This window comes from Corvus moneduloides, chromosome 2, assembly GCF_009650955.1.
Source record: "Corvus moneduloides isolate bCorMon1 chromosome 2, bCorMon1.pri, whole genome shotgun sequence".
Lineage (NCBI taxonomy): Eukaryota > Metazoa > Chordata > Aves > Passeriformes > Corvidae > Corvus > Corvus moneduloides.
In genome coordinates this window covers 107,936,455-107,954,667 of record NC_045477.1, presented here as the reverse complement: position 1 = coordinate 107,954,667, position 18,213 = coordinate 107,936,455, and the positions used below count along the sequence as shown (strand labels likewise).

The following is an 18,213-nucleotide window of genomic DNA, read 5'->3' as shown; positions in this document are numbered from 1 at the left end:
TTAAAAATTCATTGCTAATTGCAAATAATCAACAGAGATTGGAGGAACAGGTGCAAGATCCACTGGAATCACTAGCAGTCTCTTTTTATCTTGAATCAGTCATTCCAAAATCAAATCTTTGATGTAGGCTGGTTGAGAGGATACTCTAGGTAGAATTGTTAGCAAAGAGAGGTTTGCATTTTTGGTTTGAGATTTTTGCAGCCTAGCAAGTAAACAACTGAGAAACACTATTTTTGTTTGATCTACTAATTGCAGTTTTCAGCCCTGTGCAATTAGGTGACTGGAAGAGCAGTAAGGCCAGGACAGATTTCTACACACAGCTATTGTTAGGAAAGGCATGGATAGTGTAGAGGTAAATAATTGGGATGGAAGATAATGAACACATGCTATATACAATAGACAATATATACTACCCATCTTTTATAAGCATTAGGCATCTGCATTTCTGTAGGGTGTGTATGTGGTTTGTATGTAGGTATGTCCTGGTTTATTTGGACATATGTCTGCAAATACAGTCAGATTCACACTCAGAGTGTCAGTACCTCAGTACATGTTGCCTTTAAAAACTGTTACAGATGGCACATCCTCTAGGATGGAGTTTGACAGCAACAATTGTGTGGTTGGCTTGATGGTGCTTGATAAAATCATGAGAACAGAGGAGAGTAAGGTGCTTAGGCAATGCTTAAGTTAATCTCATGCCTTCCCATCAAGCCAAGCATTACACTAAGGAGCTATTCACAACAGAGGAAGGAAAAGATGCAGTTCAAGATGGGAAGCGTCCTGCTGTCTCTTCTTTTCTGGTACAAAGGTATGCACTTTGCCTCCTGAGAGGCGATTTCAGATATCCCTCTTTGTGTTTCCTGTTTCAGCCACTCTTTCTTCTTCCAGGGGCTGTGGGGTACAGAGCAAGCTCTTCTCTACATTCTCATGGAAACATAATAATTCAGGGAAAGGCAAAATGTGGAGGAGATGTGTAATTTATGCACATGAGTGAGCAGCATTCTTACAGATCTATGAATATTCAGTAGTAAAACTCTGTTTCAAAAAAATAATTGCAGTGTAAAAAAATTGCCATATAATTTGTCAAAATATGAATTTGCAAAGAAAATTGTAGTGCAGCTGAGCCAGTGTGTAAATAATAATGCTGATTTGAAAAATGAGGTACAGTATAACATGAAAGACTGGCCCTTCATTAATCAAAACTCTTGATTAATCAAAAACTGATGATTTTCTCTAGCAGCAGACATTGCTGATGAAGACTGCCTTTTTTCTTAAGGCCTTTCCAGGTATTTTGGCCCGGGAAAGGCTTCCAAAGACACTTTTAGAACAAAAAAGCAATTCTTAAGTCTAGAAAATGGGGAAGGTATTCATCAGTTTTGAGGCTTTCTCATACTCATTTTTCAGAAAAGTAGCAACAAAAGTAGGTAAGTGGGAGCTAGAAGGAGCCAGAAAATTTAGGGTCACAATCTCCTTCCATTTTAATTCACTCAGCTGTGGAGAACAAGGAGATAATTTCCTGGTTCATATTTAAATTTCTGGCTTCATCGAAGCCAATGGCAAAGCTGCTTTCTTCTTAAATCAGGCTGCGGGTTGCTCTAGGTAAATGCTGGGCAGTGTCTACCGACATGAATGTGTGAATCAAGTATGATCTGTCAGGGTGAAGAACAGATTAATCAGACAGTCCAACTTGTCTCCTGTGGGTGTTGAATTCCGAGTGTTTTGGTATGTCTGGTTTTTTCTATCTTTGTCTGTTTCCATTGAATATTTTGCTCTATCAAACTTCATGGTAGTAATATAAGTGCTCCTCCACTAGCCATGCCTTCATTTCATCTTGTTATGTTTGGCTGTACACAGCTCTGTCTACTTAATAGGTCTTTCTGTTCATCTCCCAGCAAATATTTGTACACTCTCCTTGTACCTTATCTCTTCACTCTCCTTTGTTTCACTTGTGAAGATTACTGGTGCCTGAGCTTCTAGGAAGAGCGTTTTTATACAGGCTCCAGCATTTTTTCCCCTATGAGTGGCATAACTGCAATTAGTCCTTGGAATAAGTTCATGTACCTTGCTCTGAATCCCAGACACAGCTTGCTTTTAATAGACACCCACACATCAGGATATTTTTGGAGAGCCTGCAGTGAAAAATAAGTTGCAAGATCACTTTCCAGGCATCACTCCTTTGGTATTTAATTTATTTTCTTAATTTATTGTATTTCTTAATTTACTCGTTTTTTCTGCTTCGTGGTGTCCTCCTGCGGATAAAACGAGAGCAGCCCAGGTGCCCCTCACACTCCTGCCTCTCCCAGCACGAAGGTGCCGCTAGGTCAGCACTCGGAGCTACGTGCACTGATGCCAGGATAAGCCGCTTAGCTTATTTTCCCTGGCAGAGCAAGTGGCTTAGAGGAGCACCCGCAGCCCCCGCGCCTTGGCTGGGCTTGTGTTTGCTAGGGGCACACCAGAGCAGCAGCAGCAGCATATGGTGCAGCAGGAAGGCTCCTGCGACGAGAGCGCAGCAGCTGCGGGGCCCCTCCATATGGCGAGGGGGAGCGCCCCGAGCCCCGGGCTGACACGAACGCGCTTTTAGCGCGCTGAAAGTGACGCGCCCGCACCGCCAGACTCCGCCCGTGCTCGCTGCTGCACCTCGAGGAACAAGCGCATCTCAGCCGTTCGGGAGACGGGATTTCTCTTTTTTCACCTCTGTTTTTGTAGCTTTGAAAAAACAAACAACAAGAACACCCCCCCCCCCCCCCCCCCCCAAAAAAAAAAAAAAAAAATTTAAAGGCTCAAACATGCCTTTGGATCACAGTAAATAGTATCTTTAGTAGTGCTGCCCTTTAGTATAATCAATGCATCTAATGAAATTACTATGCAGGCAATGTTCTGCGTAGTTCCAAGCAAGAAGGAACAAACGTCAACAAGATCAGAAAATGCTGAAAGTTTTCTAAGGAACACTTGGGGAAAAAAGATAATTAATTATACATCTCTTAAGGAAAAAAGGGGAAAAGGTTGATTTTTTTTTTCCAAATTATTTAAGCTTTTTTCAAATATTGTCACAACGTAAAAAAATTAGTGGAAACATTATGGAAAAAGAGAAATTAATATGAATTAAATAGGTGCAATTGTGATTACTTAAATGTGTTTTTATTGCCTTCAAATAAATACCAGTAAATATTAAATGAACCACAATACAAATGAATGAAAATCAAAACCTAATGAAAATCATTCGAATAAGGAAAATTAAATGGAAATTAAAATAATACAACTGTGAAAATTCCCCATAACACGAAGGAGGAAAAGAACAGCTGATTTAAAGCTTGAGACAGAAGGTTAAGACAAAGTATGAGACCTCCCCTGTGCAAGCTGATGCTGGTGCTGGTTCTCTTGCCCTCAGTTTCTGGCTCTGACCGAGCCTGCCGGTGATTAGCAGAGATCAGTGCTCGCAGGCTGGTGTGTGCCGGGGTGTTGGTGTGCTGCTGGGGCCACAGTATCATCTACAGGAGATGCGGGCTGAGCTTTTGGCCCAGCTTTAGGTGTTGGAGTCCCTGGATGGGCACCCTGCTTTCACCAGGCCAGCCTGGCTTCCGATGTCTTTGGGTGGACACAGATCTGCACGTGTCCTGGGGGTCCCTGCCTGCCGGCACAGCTCCCAAGGACCATTTAAAGCCCACGCTTTTTAGAGATAAAAGCACTGCTTGCACAACACACGGTCCCATGGAGCCTGCCTAGTGTGGCCATGGAAAAAGCCCCGGGGGAAAATCAACAAAAGCAATCACGAAGTGTGTGGGCAGGGGAGCTGTGCTTGCCAAGGGTACCTGGGGACTGGCCACAGCTGCAGCAGGGGCCCCAGGGGCCATTGCCTCTGGCACAGGGGCAGGGAGAGATGGGGAGAACGCCACGAATGTGGCAGCTTCCCGAAATGCACCTTCTTACGGAGGCTGGTGCCACCTGATGTGAGTCACCTCACTCGCCTGGCACGATTTTCAGGGCTGGGATGTAAAAATAGCCTCGGTTAATAATATAGCAAGACACAAACTAGCACCCAATGGGCACAGAGGCGCTGCAATGCTTTTTTCAGTGTTTCAACCCTCTGTATTGCGTACAGGCTGTTACCTAACTCTGCTTCCTAACTCTGCTGTCTAATGTGGTGCTCAGGTTAAAGAGGGCCTTTCAGAAAGCATGATGAAACCACTGCCACTCATTCCAGCCATGCCTTTCATTTTTGTGACTTTCTGGAGCTTTTCTGGGGCTCCAGTCTTATTTTCCTGGGGTTCAAGCTGTTTTCCTTTCCCCTACCCCATAACCCTCAGGTGCTGAAGGGAAGCAGGTACCTATCTATGCAAAAGGAGTCATTGTGCCCAGAAAGCACGGCTGCATCATGGGGGGATTGCTCTCCACTGGGAGGAGAGAAAATAATTTTACCTGTCTGAGTGCTGTTAAACTGAGATGTTGCTTACAGAGATGAGAGAAAAAGTTAACTATTTTCCAGCTGAAGCTTCTAGAACATCTATATAATAAAGTCATCAGAAATTTCCCCATACTTTTCCTGCAATGATCAGGTTTATGTGAACTTATTCCAGCAAATCGAGTGACTGACATTTATTCTGTGTTCTATTTTATTACTCTCTTTTCATATTTATAATATATACAAGCATATTTATATGCTTGTATATCTGTCATTAATTCCTACACTAAAAGATGACTTGCTGCTGTAACTTTATGGTCAGGATAGTGCATATGATTTCTCAGAGTTACTGTATTGAAATGTGCTCAGCCTTTGGCAGTGTTACTTCTGCCCACACTTATCTTCCTCCATTCTTTCTCTTGTTTAATCACATTCCTAATGATTACAATTTTTCTGAGACACACAATTACCTGTTCCTGTCATTAAAATGCCAGCAGTAAGTTTTCTTGCTATTGATCGCCCCTTTTCCCAAGTAGCCCTAAGCTGTGGCTGCTGCTTTATCCAACTTCCACCTCACCTTGGCACTCCAGGGCTAACTCTGCCAGCTCTTTTCTTTCTGCCCCAAACCTGGACCAGTTCCTGGTGTACCGCTCCCCTCCATCCTGCTCAGCAGGAGGTGCCAAGTGGAGACATCCCAGGACCTGGGCTCCAGCCCAGCCTCACCAGGACAGGTTCCCTGGCACAAAATCATCCCCTGGATCTTGTCCCAAGCCCTGGTTCCTAAGTCCTGCGCTATGGGATAGCATTTGTGCATGGCAGTGCTCTGGACACAGCACACTGCAGGGTGGGATGAAGGGACAGGAAAGGCGTATGCCTTATTACCCTGCCTCCCACAAACACAGATAATAATTTATTTCACTGAACTGATGGTTTGTCAAATGTCCTGGGGGGCTGTAAATAGAGCTCTTTCCTTTTTAGTATTTTGGGGTTTTTTTCAGTCCTGTGCTTTTAGAACAACAGCCCCTGGCGGCCGTGCAGGACTTACGACTCTCCCTTGAATTGCAGCAATTCGTTCTGTCTGACCTACAATTACCAATTATCTTTGTAACCTTCCTTGAAGGCAAACATGCTCGCTATAAAAGCATGCTGCCCATCACATTTTTGGACTATTGGCAGCCAGCTTTCCTCTTCATTTCCTTTGTAGGACAGGGCCTACAGCTGTAAACACACCAATATATCAATTACTATGTTTTGTGGCCAACTGCAGGCAAGGGCATCTTTTGTTGCTTTCCTCTCACAAGGCCAGGGGTTATCAGGCTGCACTGCCCAGGCAGGGCATTTGACCATCCACTGCTGTGCTTACCCCAAGCCAAGCCTGCTGCTCCCCTGTGCCATGGTTGGATGGCTGAGCCCCCTGCGGGAGTGAGCCCTTAGCAGTTCACCTGTCCGAGCTGAAAAAGGCGAAGCTGAGCTCCTGTTTGAGGTGTTTTAATCAGCAAGTTATGCTGTGAGGGGTGCAGGTGCCCAGCCCAGCTGGGACAGCCAGAGGGGCAGCATGCCAGCACCTGTGCCCTGGCGCTGCCTTTGCACCACTGTGTGTTGTGGGGCTGACCCAATGAAACATTGCATTGACAAAAGGCCTTTTGTGCTTGAAATTCCCTCCCTTGCTTAATTTGCAGTTGTGTCCCCTGGCAGATGAGGCTAAAAGCCCTTGAAGCCACTCTCATAGCTCAGGAGCAGGCGCCACTGGCTGAGTGCAGCCACCCACGCAACGCTGGGTGACCTGGGGAGGTCGATTTATTCCTGGTGGTTGAATGGATGTTACCACACATCCACCCACCTGAAATCTGTTCATTTTTTCCTGTTGTTTCACTCACAGCTGTTGAGTTTCCAGCTGCATGTGTCAATGGCATATTAAATTTTGATCTTGGCTCTCAAAGGGGTGGCCTACTGAAGGGCTCAGCATGGCCACAGAGCAATACTCTATATCATCCTGGTAACTCACATCCCCTTTCCTCACCCCAGGCATGCGGTGCTCAAGAATAGGCCTCACCACACTACTTACTTAACTTCTTCAGGTTAATGGCTGGACTTGATGATCATAGTGGCCTTTTCCAGCCCCTGTTCCAGGCCAAAGTGTATTATACCACCGAAAGAAAAACCCAAAACAACACAAAAAACTTTTCTCCACAAAATCAGTCTCCTAAAGATGAAAATAAAGTGGTTAAACAGATGGAAGGAGCCGAGCCTGCAGCCCCGTGAGCCAGGGATTGCTGGGCAATGGGAACACAGCAGGCTGTGCTGGCTGGGGAGCTGGGATCCCAGATGTCAGGGTAAGGAAGCCCTTGCAGCTGGTGCTCCTGGAGCAGGGCACCTGTCCTGCTGGGAAAGGACACCGCTCTATGGGCCAGAGGGGCAGGAGAGACACCTGCCAGCCTGGATCTCATGCCCCAGGTGCCAATGCCCCTCCAGCACTGGCATCAAACAGAGAACAGGGCAGGCAGGAGAGGCAGGCACTGCAATGCTTTTATTGGCAGAGTTTTCTTAAGTGATAAAATCCTGATTTCTATTGTATTGACAGCCAGCATTAACTTAAACCACTTTCACACTCATTTAAGTCAAACCTCTTTGCCCCATGTGGCACAGCACAGGGGTGTCCTTGGGTTTGCCCCTCTACCTTGATTTTCTCATTGCACAATGGAGTCCCAGGGCTTGGCTTGGTAACATTTGTGCTGGGAAAGGTGTAGTGCAGTGTTGTGTGGGATCCCCAGACTATACTTTCCAAGATGTCTGGAGATGTGCAAGCATGTTTTCCTCCTGAACATATTGGGCTCTGGGTGCCCCCTGCTTCCCTCTTGGGCATGACTAGAAGCCACATCTTTTTATTGTAGACTGACGTTTACTTCTTCTTCCAGGGCCAATGCCTTGGGTTAATGTGGTAAATTCCTGATGGCAGAAATGCTGCTCTGGGATTCTGAAGCACAGGAGACCATCCCTGTGTTAGAGAAAGGAATTTTTAAAAATTTCTTTATCATTTTGTTTTTGGGGGCCTTTCTTTTAGACTCTTGATACATTTAGACTCATTGTCACAACCAAGGAGCAGTTGCATTTCAGTAATAAACTTTGTATATAGTTTATATTTCAGCTGATTATAATTGCTCTGTGTTTGTGAGTCTTTTGAGATGAAACTTGCTATAGAAATGTGAGATGTAAATTCCCAGCATTAGATGTAGCTTCCTAGGCTCAGCAAAGTGACAGGGTATGAATGAATAAATCATAACTAGATTTCAGTGAATAATTCAGAGTCTAATTTATTGGTGAAAAAATCCTCTTTTCGTATTCACAAAACCTCTGGCCTTACAGGCTTTGAAAACCTGATGTCTGACATTTGACTTGTTTTGATGAGTTAGCAGCAGTCATGGTATTACTTTTTTAATATTTATTTTCCTAGCTGTTTGGGAAATATTCTCCCAGTCTAAAAGCTATTTACATACTCTGCTTTGGACCTCACTGTGAAGCCAGAAGAGCCTTTTCAGTAAGGAAAGTGCTCATAAAAAAGCCATTGCAGGCAGGAGATAAAACAGGTCAGATGTTGCAAAAATAGCGTCTATTCCTCCATAGCCACAATGACTAGCTTTCCCTAAGAAAGGAAAAAAAGGAGTCTTTTCTGTGAGATAGATTAGGAAGACCTATTTACACTTCTTTTTTTCTCCCTCACATCCAGAGGGAGTGATCTCAGGCCCAGCACCTTGTGAGGTGTCCTGTCTCCTCCAAAGACACTTGCAATCTGCTGTGGCAGGCTAGGATTTCACCCTTGAAGTTCATCAGCTTACAGATTTTAAGGGGAAAATGTGACAGGGAGACTGTGGAGCAGAAAGACAGAAAAAAATCGATATGGGCAAAATTAGCTGTAAAGCAGAGACTGAGAGGTCCAACATGTATTTCTCCTCAGGGTGATTCAGGTGTATCTGATTGGGAAGAGGAGATGCCACAAGCATCTGAAGGAAAACCCAGTGGAGGAGTAGCACAAACATGGGCACATGCAGTCCCCTGCTCCTGCCCATGTTCTCTTGCCTTCTCCTGGCAATCAGCTTGGGGAAATATGGTAGATTCGTCAGTCCTTCTGCTATTTATTTGTCCCTACCTCAGGAGTAAATGTTGATTGTATTTCCTGATGTTTGCTTACAGCATCTTTGTTTCTGATCTTTCTCTCCCTCTCTCTTCTTCCCTCCATGCTCACTGCCCAGTTGTGATGGCCCTTTCCCCGGGAGAGGTAAGTCTCTCTGGATAGTTTGGCTGCGAGGTAAATGCTGGGGGTCTGACACTGCACAGCCCTGGTGCCTTGGGGTGGGAAGGATGGCACCTGGGCCTTCAAGCTCAGGCACATGCTCTGACCTCTGAATCCAAGGGATCCAAGTCATTCTGTGCTTCCTGCTGAGCTGGCAACAGGAAAGGGTCTCAGACAAGGTGCAGCAGTCCAGACAGGCACAAGCATTTGTCTAAGGTTCAGAATTCACATTTGGCCTCGTGACACTACTCTTGATGACTACATTGATTTATTACTCATTTTTTACCTTTCCTTTAGGATGAGAGACTGGAGCTGTGGCACAGCAAGGCTTGCAAATGCGATTGCCAAGGAGGCCCTAACTCGGTGTGGTCCAGCGGGTCTAATGGCTTGGAGTGCATGCCAGGTAATGGAGGGAGCCTTTAGCTGTGTTTGTCTGGTGCCCTTCAGCAGCTTCCCCTCTGCACCCGGCTTGGCAGAGCTGGCATGTTCCAAATCCGGGCTGGTGGAGCTGAACCACTGTGAGGTGAGGGGGTGACCCTGCGCCATCAGGCAGAGGCAGCCCCCATGCCTGGACTTAGGGAGGTCACCCAGGGTGGTCCTTGCTGGCCAGTAACAGTGGACATTTGCCTTTCTCTCCCTGGAGATCTTGGTGCTGGTGCTTCCAGAAACTGCCTGGGGCAGCTACTGCCATGTGTAGGATTTGCTGTAGGAAACCTTTTGTACCACCTAGGCTCATCCTCCCTTGCTGCAGTTTAGCCTGTGACATCTCCTAGACTCTGCAGGGATCAAGAAAAACAGTTTATTCCCTCTTTGCAGCATATTTTTGGAAGGGAAGGGGGAAGGGGGAAGGGAAGGGGGAAGGGAAGGGGGAAGGGAAGGGGGAAGGGAAGGGAAGGGAAGGGAAGGGAAGGGAAGGGAAGGGAAGGTGGTAGGTTTGGTTGATCTGTCCATAGCCAAGGGACATGTGGACGAGGAGTCATGCTGGATATCCTGGCCAGGCGTGAGGGGGTGTCTCTCACATTAGCATTATGTAGCTGAGTAATGAAGGCATTTTCCTTGTTCTCCTGAATGAGGAACGTTTCCACTGTAACTCCCAGCTGTCCCTGTCCCCAGACAGGGGCTTTGCACTCCCCTTGCCTAGCCCAGCCCAGCCAGTGTGGTGTGGCCTGGCATTCCCTGCTACCCGGGGACAGTTTGCAGAGCAGCCATGCAGAGCTGCCTCTAGCATGGCCAAGGGGAGCAGCCAGCCTCGCAAACACTGAATGACTTTTCTCTGGCTTGGCAGTAACAGTGTTAAATGGCTCAGCTGCTTTAGCTGGGCAGGCACCAGGCATCTGTTTTGGCAGGTCCCTATGCATGGCACAAACAGACTCACCAGAAGGTGACCTGCTAATTGCATTACCGTTGTGTGGTCTGCAGATTAGTGTTGCTAAAAGTAAAGTTGGGTGGTGTTTGAGATAAGCCTGACAACTAGTAAACACACGAGGTACCCTCTTGCACAAGGAGAGCAAGGCTTTTAATGTGGTGGGAAAGCATGATGTTTCCATGCCTGGAGGAAGGCAGGACAGTGGCTATATGTTTTCAAGGGGAAAAACGTGTTAATGAGGTTCCAACTGAGCAAGATATGTTAATGAGATATTGATGCATGCAATATTGACCTAGTAGAGCTTGCTAATGAGACATTGACCACATGGCTGCAGTGCTGGGGAGTTGCACTGGGGAGGCCACAGTCATGCCAGGTTCTGGGCACCCACTGATGCTCCCCATATGTTGATTGTTTTTAACACAGAGCACCATGGTGGTTGTTCAGGCATGGCTAAGGCAAGGAAACCTCTTATCCACAAGTGAAGCTGCGCAGAACTTTGCTTGCTCCTTTATTGCTGAGACCCATGAAACAGACTATGCTAAACTGGAGACTGCAGAGGCTCCACAGGCTGCAAAATCAGAAAGCTGCCCATGATACAGATGTTTGCCTAGGCAATCCCCATGTGACACTTGTGAGTGCCTTCTTTCTATATATCTTGATACACAATTATAACCTGATCACATAAAAAAAGATTGTAACAAAAACCCCTGCAACTAGGTCCAGGTAGCATGCAGGTGCTCAGCATCACTAAAGTCTTGCCTTCCAGAGCACTGTGCGGTGACCCACCACAGAAAGTTTTAATGATGAATGAATATTTCTTTCTCCAGTAGTTTTGCAGCCAGTGGTAGTCGTGTTGAATTTCTCGCTATTGCAGAAGACAGCTGTGGGGGCAGGATTGTTACCCTGAAGATCTGCAGTCAAAAACTGAGATGGAAATCCCTGAGCCCTCAGCAGGGCTGAACATTACACCTCACTGGCACCTGCGAGTTTTCCACAAGGCAAGGCCACCTCCAGACACAAAGAAGGTCCCCATAGCAGAAAATGCAGATCTGAGGGTGCTTGTGGAGAGATGACCAGAGCTGGCTCAGCAATTCTGCCATGCAAGTAGAGCCATAAGTCAAGACAGTGATTGGAGGAACAGAAGGAGGTAAAGCTCTGCGAGCAAAGAAGTGCCCAGCATTACTCAAGGACCAGGCAAAAGCTGACAGCCTGGAGGCTGGATCCAGGTTGATGCATCCAGTCAGGCTCTTCTTCCACATGCTTACAAGAAGGAGATTCAGACTGCAACATCTGAATAAAGCCTTTCCCCCAAAATGTTGCAGGCAGAACAAGTCTAGTAAGTTTGAGAGAGAAAGAAGAGTTAGAAATTAACACGAGTGAAGGTTAGAAATGAAGACCCTGTGGCCCCAGGGCAGGTTGTGGTCTGGGATAAGAGCATTCCCAGCATCCTAATCAGGGAGAAGAGAGAGCAATGAAACCCCAGGAAGAGTTGACAACGTGTGCAAACACACCCAGGAAACAGAGCCATTTCTGTCCCTTAAGGTGTTTTTTCCCTTGTTCTGCAGAGTGTCCCTACCATAAGCCCCTGGGCTTTGAGTCTGGTGCCGTCACCCCGGACCAGATCAGCTGCTCCAACCCTGAGCAGTACACGGGCTGGTACTCCTCCTGGACAGCCAACAAGGCCCGCCTCAACGGCCAAGGCTTTGGGTGAGTTCAAAAGTGCCTCCCTGAGGGGCCCCACGAGCTGTGGGTGTGAGGACTGGGGAAACCTGGCAGTATGGGGGCAGGAGGGTCTGCCCGGGAGGGCACTGTTCAGGACAGAGCGGGGCTGGTGGTGTCCCCCCAGGTGTGCGTGGCTCTCCAAGTACCAGGACAATGCACAGTGGCTGCAGGTCGACCTGAAGGAGGTGAAGGTGATTTCGGGGATCCTCACACAAGGTCGCTGTGACGCCGACGAGTGGATGACCAAGTACAGCATACAGTACCGCACCGATGAAAACCTCAACTGGGTGTACTACAAGGACCAGACTGGGAACAACCGGGTCAGTGGACTTTGCTCTTTGGCCACTGGTGGAGGGGTGACGTGTTTGGTGACATGAACACACCAGGTCTCTGTGGGAGGTGGCCCAAAAGGGAGATCCTGCGGGAGCAGCAGGGTGGATGGGTCTCAGTGCTCACCCTGCGTCAGGGAGCAGCGCAGAGAGGGGCCATTCCCCCTGTGAGAGTGAGTGTCATGCTGACCAGCGCAGAAGGACAAAATGCATTATTTGTGTTTTCTAATTATCATACTGAAGTCCAGATTAAGCTCAGAGGCATTAGCTGGCATTGCAGAGGAGGCATTACCTCCATGATAAAACCCCTTTCTCAGCTGTGGCCACACAGCCCCATCCATGCTTGGGCACTGCCTGGGGATTCTTTTTATTGCTGTGTCCAGGGATAGTGCATGATCCTGGTGCAGAAAGACCCCTCAGACAAAATCTGCAACTAGTTAAGTCACAACCCACCAAACCATTGTCACGCTGCACTTCTTACTGGTTGATTTGAAGCAAAAAATTGCATTGGGGAGATCTTAGAGGTGCCTGTGATCCCTGTGCAGCCCAGCTGGGCTTGGGGATGCCACAGCTGCTGCCTCCCAGGTGTCTTCAATGCTGATCTGTGGGGATGGCACTGTCCTAGCATGGGAGGTTCTGCTGGCTTTGCTGAAGTTCCTGCAGCCCTAGGGAGATGCTGAACTTTACCAAGAAAACAGGTCATGGCAGCAGATGTGACATCCAGGCCAAGGAATGAGGAAAGGGCCCTCAAATATATTTTTTTATCTATATTGGCATGTGTGGGAGCCTGGCTCATGAACTTCAAAGAGCCAAAGTCAGCCATGCTCACTCCAAACAAGCAGTGCCTTGCTACAGGAAGGCGAAGGTGAGAGAATGGGAGGAGAATGGGGTAAGATTTTCTGGTCTAACCATAAAAAGTTCAGGAACGATGGGGGAAAATGACCTACTTAGAAAACTGAATCAGTGTGACAAAAATGTCTACATCTGGCTATTTTTAAAGTATTTTGTTTAGAGGGTAGAGGGGAAGGAGCCTCCTCCTCCTCTGCTCTGCACAGGCACCTAAAACTCGTGGGACAGAATTTCCAGCCCCCTAACCAGCCACCCACCCCTCCCTTCACAGGTTTTCTATGGCAACTCGGACCGCTCATCCTCGGTGCAGAACCTGCTGCGGCCGCCCATCGTGGCCCGCTACATCCGCCTGATCCCGCTGGGCTGGCACGTGCGCATCGCCATCCGCATGGAGCTCCTCGAGTGCCTGGGCAAGTGCGGCTGAGCGCTGTGTCCGGGGGAGGCTCTGTGGGTGTCTGCCGGTGCAGCCGCCCTGCCTCGCTCCGCTGCCACTCCTGCGGTGTAAACGCCCAGCCTGCAAAGGGAGGGGCTGTCCTGAATAAAATGTTCCTTCACACCACGCCTGGTGATACAGCTGATGGGGGCTTGTGGGACACACTCTGGGGAAGAGGAAGGTTCAGGGCCATGGCTTGGATCCTATGAGATGTGGTGCTTCTGGCCCTGGGTGTTAGGTTGGGGAAATGATCACCATGATGTGCTGTGAACACTGAAATAAATGCAGATGGGGTCCAAAGGCAGGGCTTGGATTCTCTTTGGGTGGGCAGGTGTGTGTCAGGACAGACATCTCACCTTCATGCTCTGAGATGGGGCTGGAGCCAGATCTGGCCCGTCCCCAGTACAAAGGCACATCTGAATTTCACACTCTCAAATTATCTCAAGTCTGCTTGTATCAGGAACCCTCTGGCCTGAGCTGCTGTGGCTGGTTTTAGGACAGACATCAGTGCCTTGAGCACCAGGTGGACAAACCCTCTCTGTATCCTCTAGGTTTTTGCACTGACACATCTTGGGGACCCCAGGGCACTTTTGCTCCTTGTGGATGTTTGGGCACAGACAGAGGGACTCACTCTTAGTAACTGTTTGATCTCCATGGCCTGATCTCCAGTGGCTATTTAGCACCCAAGGAATTTGGGGCATGTGGATGATGAACCCATCTTCCTGGGGTGATGGCCCAATTACTAAAGTTCATGTCCCTGCCTTGGCCCAGGAGCCAATGCCCAATACAGCCCAGGTGGGAACTGCAGCTCCCACAGCTCCCATGAGGGAGGGTTCTGGGGAGCTCTGGAGTGCCAGCTTTGGTTTGCCTTCCCACAAACCTGTAGCACAAACCTGGCAGGCACCAGAGGCCTTTTCCCTATTTTCTAACAATCTGTGCATCTCTCCAAAGAGTCACAGCATCAGAACCTGAACTGTCTCAGGGAAGAGAGGTGAGGCATGAAGACAGTGGAACTGAGGCAGCCCGTCTGCCTCTCCTGTCCTCTCCCTATGGGCAGGGAGGTGAATGCTTGGTGTGCAGGGCAGGAGTTCAGATGTGACTAAAACCAAATGAGGTGTGACCAAGACCATGAGAAAAGCCTTTGGATGGCTGTGCAATTCATCACATTCATTTGTGAGAGCAGATGTTCTTGCCTTGTTTTTTTCTTGTATATAGAGACAAATAATAGCTGTCAGGAAAATAAGCTCTTCTGGCAAGTCTGAAAGCTGCTCCACTAATCAATAATATGAAGTCTACAGAGATGTAGAAAGACCAATTCCCATGTGCTGAGATGATTGCTATACTCCCTTACTTCCCTCCCACCTCCTCATCTGTGGATAGGATTTTTGCCTATCCACAAATTGGTCTAGGGACATATTAATAAGAAATCACTGTGTGGTTCTCTTAATGCTGAACAGTCGAGGCAAGATCTACTGAGAAGATCCACTGAGCTCGAGGCACTTCCTTTGCAGCCAAGCTGTGGGACCAGCGTGGTATAGCAGCCTCCCTGGAGGCACTGCACATCCAGCAATAGGGAGACAAGGGCTCCCCACCAGCCATTGCAGCTCATCTTGCTAACACCAACACTGAAAGCTGAAGCATTTCCAGGCCCTGGATGCAGTTCCCAACATGTTAACACACAGCTCTCCCTGCCCTAAAAGCAGCACAGGCAGCTCTGCTCCATGTCCTGGTGGATGGTAATGGGGGATGGAGCCTTGGCGCTGATGTTTTGCTGCATGACTGAGGAGTGGAGGGGTGGCCGTGAGGGGCAGAAGGATGGACTGGGCACGAGCTGGTGAATATCTGTATCACCCCAAAGCAGTTAAGCTTGACAGTAGCTAGTCAAAGCCTTGTCTGTGACTGGCCTCTGACAAGCTTCTATGCACAGTCCAGGGTTTTTCAGTTGTCTGGTTTCAGAAATGCACCCCGTGGCAAAGACCAGAAGCTCCTGTGAGATTTGGAAGAGCTGGCAGGCTTAATGAACAGCCTGAATGGATGGACCACACGCCACTATATGCCAAGATACCACACTAAATTACGTATCTGCACATGACCGATCCTACACAGAGGATATAATAAAACCTTGGGGGAAGAAAATACTGTCTAGGTAGAAAGGACCTGTGCTACTCTTCCAGCCTCCCACCTTCAAAGAAATCACTAGAACTTTTTCTAGATTGAAATGTATGACAACAAATAACATGGAACTAACTGCCACACAGTGCATTTCACAGTTCATTTGCCTCTTGCTTTGCCCTGTCCTTTGCCTGCAGTTCACCTCTCCAGCTTGCATGGGGAAGGGACCTACTTCTGACTTGCAACTAAATGGTTCCTGCTAAAGCAGGAGTTTCTGTTCTGATCCTTGCTATGCAGCTCACTTGCTAATTGACCTCTGGAAAATCACTTAACCTCTGCCTCTTATATAAAAAGAAGAGTGCTGAGAGGCTTAATTAATTAAGTGGTCCTAAAATGCTTTTAGAATTGCATTCGACTTCCACTTCTGCATAAATTCAGCACATTGCAGTAACAGTGTGACTGAAGCCATTATGAAAGTCAGACAGCACCAGCCAAAGTATAATGACATAAATACAAAAGCTTTTCCTCATAATCACAGAATCACAGAATGGTTTGGGTTGGAAGGAACCTTAAAGATCACTTAGCTCCAATATCCCTGCCATGGGCAGGGGCATATTCCACTAGACCAGGTTTCTCAGAGCCCCATCCAACATAGCCTTGAACACCTCTAGGGATGGGGAGTCCACAGCTTCTCTGGGCACTCTGTCCCAGTGCCTTACCACCCTCACAGAAAAGAGTTTCTTCGTAATATCTAAACTAAACCTGCCCTAGTTTAGCTTACAGCCATTCCCCCTTGTCTTATCACTACATGCCCTTGTGAAAAGTCCCTCTCCAGCTCTATTGCAGCCCCCTTTATGTACTGGAGGGTGCTATAAGGTCTCACTAGAGCCTTCTCTTCCAGGCCCAAATCTCTCAGCCTGTTTTCATAGGAGAGGTGTGCCAGCCCTGTGATCACCTTAGTGACCTGCCTCTGGACTTGCTCTAATAGGTTCACATCTTTCTCATGTTGGAGGCCCAGACCTGGACACAGCACTCCAAGCTGGAGTCTCATCAGAGCAGAGCAGAGCAGAGCAGAGCAGAGGGAGATAATCCCCTCCCTCACCCTGCTGCCCACACTGCTTTTGATGCAGTCCAGGATACAATCGGCCTTCTGGGCTGCAGGTGCACTTTTTCATGCTGAACTTTTCATTCACCAGCAGCCCCAAGTCCTTCTGCTCAGGGGTGCTCTTGATCTGTTCCTCCTCCAATCTGTATTTTTGCTTGTGACTTTCTTGACCCACATGCAGGACCTTGCACTTGGCCTTGTTGAACTTCATGAAGTTTGCACAGGCCCAGCTCCCAAGCCCTGCCCAGGTCCCTCTGGATGGCTTCCCTTCCCTCCAGCATGTTGACTGCACAACAGGGGTTGGTGAGAGTGCACCCAATGCCACTGTCCATGTTGCTGACAAAGATGTTAAACAATCCTGCGGTCTTTACCTGCAGAGATAGGGAGACCAATGTATGGCTTTGTAACTGCATAAAACACAAGGGGTTTGAAATAGGGAGTAGGACTAAGAACTGCCTTCAGCTTTATGACCTGGATTTTTAGGATGGGATGCTTAGAGAGAAGTGAGGGCACCAGTGGTCCTGAGAAGTCAAACTTGTCCAATCTAAGTTATCTGATCAGAGACTGCCTCAGGCTTCCAGATCAGCCACTTCATTTGTAAGTAAATAGTCCCTTTATCTTAATGGGTACATGCAGGAATTATCCCTTCTCTTCCATCCAGAGAAAAATGTCCACTCTGCCCTCCATCCCATGGGGGACTAATACTGACTACACTGTGTTGGGGCCTTCCCCCCCGCCGTGTAGCCCTGGGAGAGGGGCCCTGAGGGCACAGACACGGGGCTTCCCTGCCCCTGCTCAGCCTCGTTCCCACTGGTTGGTTTGTGTTCCCTGTGTGGGCAGAGGGACCCTTGGTCCCGTGACTGGAACAGTTCCTCAGCAGAGCTCTGGCCATGCGGCTGGAGAAATAAACATCTCTGAAACATCTATCAAGAATCAGTCCATATATATTTCTCTTCCACGGGCCTCCTTGTTTGATACATCGTGTTACAGAATCCCCACTGTAACAACACTGGAGCTACCACACTGAAGTGCTCGACCTCTTCAACGAGATGGCCACTCCAATATCTGGGGCTCTGAAGGGGGTACAGAAAAGGGGTTACTCTATGGAGAATTTTAAGATAGAATTGGGTTGTGAGCTGTAAAACCTGCCTGCAGAGGCACATGGCAGAACAAAGGGGCACATGGCAGCACACAGAGGCTTATCTCCACTGGGCCCTGGGGGGAAGAGGTGTCACACGGCAGACCCCTATGGAAATGTGTTGCTAATGTGGCAACATGGGATAGGTCAGGCCACATAAGGAAATACTGTGCCTTAGAAAAGTGTATAAAAGCAACTCACTCCTTTGCATAAACGATTCAGATTCCTTGCCAGTCTGGGTTCATGATTCAATCGCCAACACTACTCCAACAAGATTTTTTGGAAGAGTAAGAGCCAAGTAAGGTTTTAAGAGTAAAGCCAAGTCCCCCATAGCACTGGGCACCCCAAGGAAATGCATTTCAGCCCCATTTCTGGATGGAACTGTTAAAATGCTGGACTGCTTGTCCTGGTGGAAGTTGAAGCCATCAGCTCAAACTGGAAGTTTCCCTCTTGGGGAGGTGATGGGCACAGC

The 18,213-nt window shown here is 48.0% G+C and overlaps 1 protein-coding gene across 1 annotated transcript; it reads left to right on the top strand.

Annotated features, from left to right (window-relative positions):
• The first annotated feature begins 714 nt into the window (after positions 1 to 714).
• Positions 715 to 13,512, top strand: RS1 (retinoschisin 1). Its single transcript, XM_032100753.1, has 6 exons — positions 715 to 808; positions 8,647 to 8,672; positions 8,985 to 9,090; positions 11,619 to 11,760; positions 11,900 to 12,095; positions 13,225 to 13,512. Exons 1-6 carry the CDS (start codon positions 757 to 759, stop codon positions 13,375 to 13,377), a joined length of 675 nt encoding a protein of 224 aa, XP_031956644.1. The 5' UTR covers positions 715 to 756; the 3' UTR covers positions 13,378 to 13,512.
• The last annotated feature ends 4,701 nt before the right edge of the window (positions 13,513 to 18,213 follow it).

Bases quoted from the DNA above. Each gene is read 5' to 3' on its own strand.
- RS1 (XM_032100753.1), top strand. From the start codon at position 757: ATGCAGTTCAAGATGGGAAGCGTCCTGCTGTCTCTTCTTTTCTGGTAC. The intron at 8,673-8,984 runs GTAAGTCTCTCT...CCTTTCCTTTAG, and splicing joins TGGCCCTTTCCCCGGGAGAG to GATGAGAGACTGGAGCTGTG. The intron at 9,091-11,618 runs GTAATGGAGGGA...CTTGTTCTGCAG, and splicing joins TGGCTTGGAGTGCATGCCAG to AGTGTCCCTACCATAAGCCC.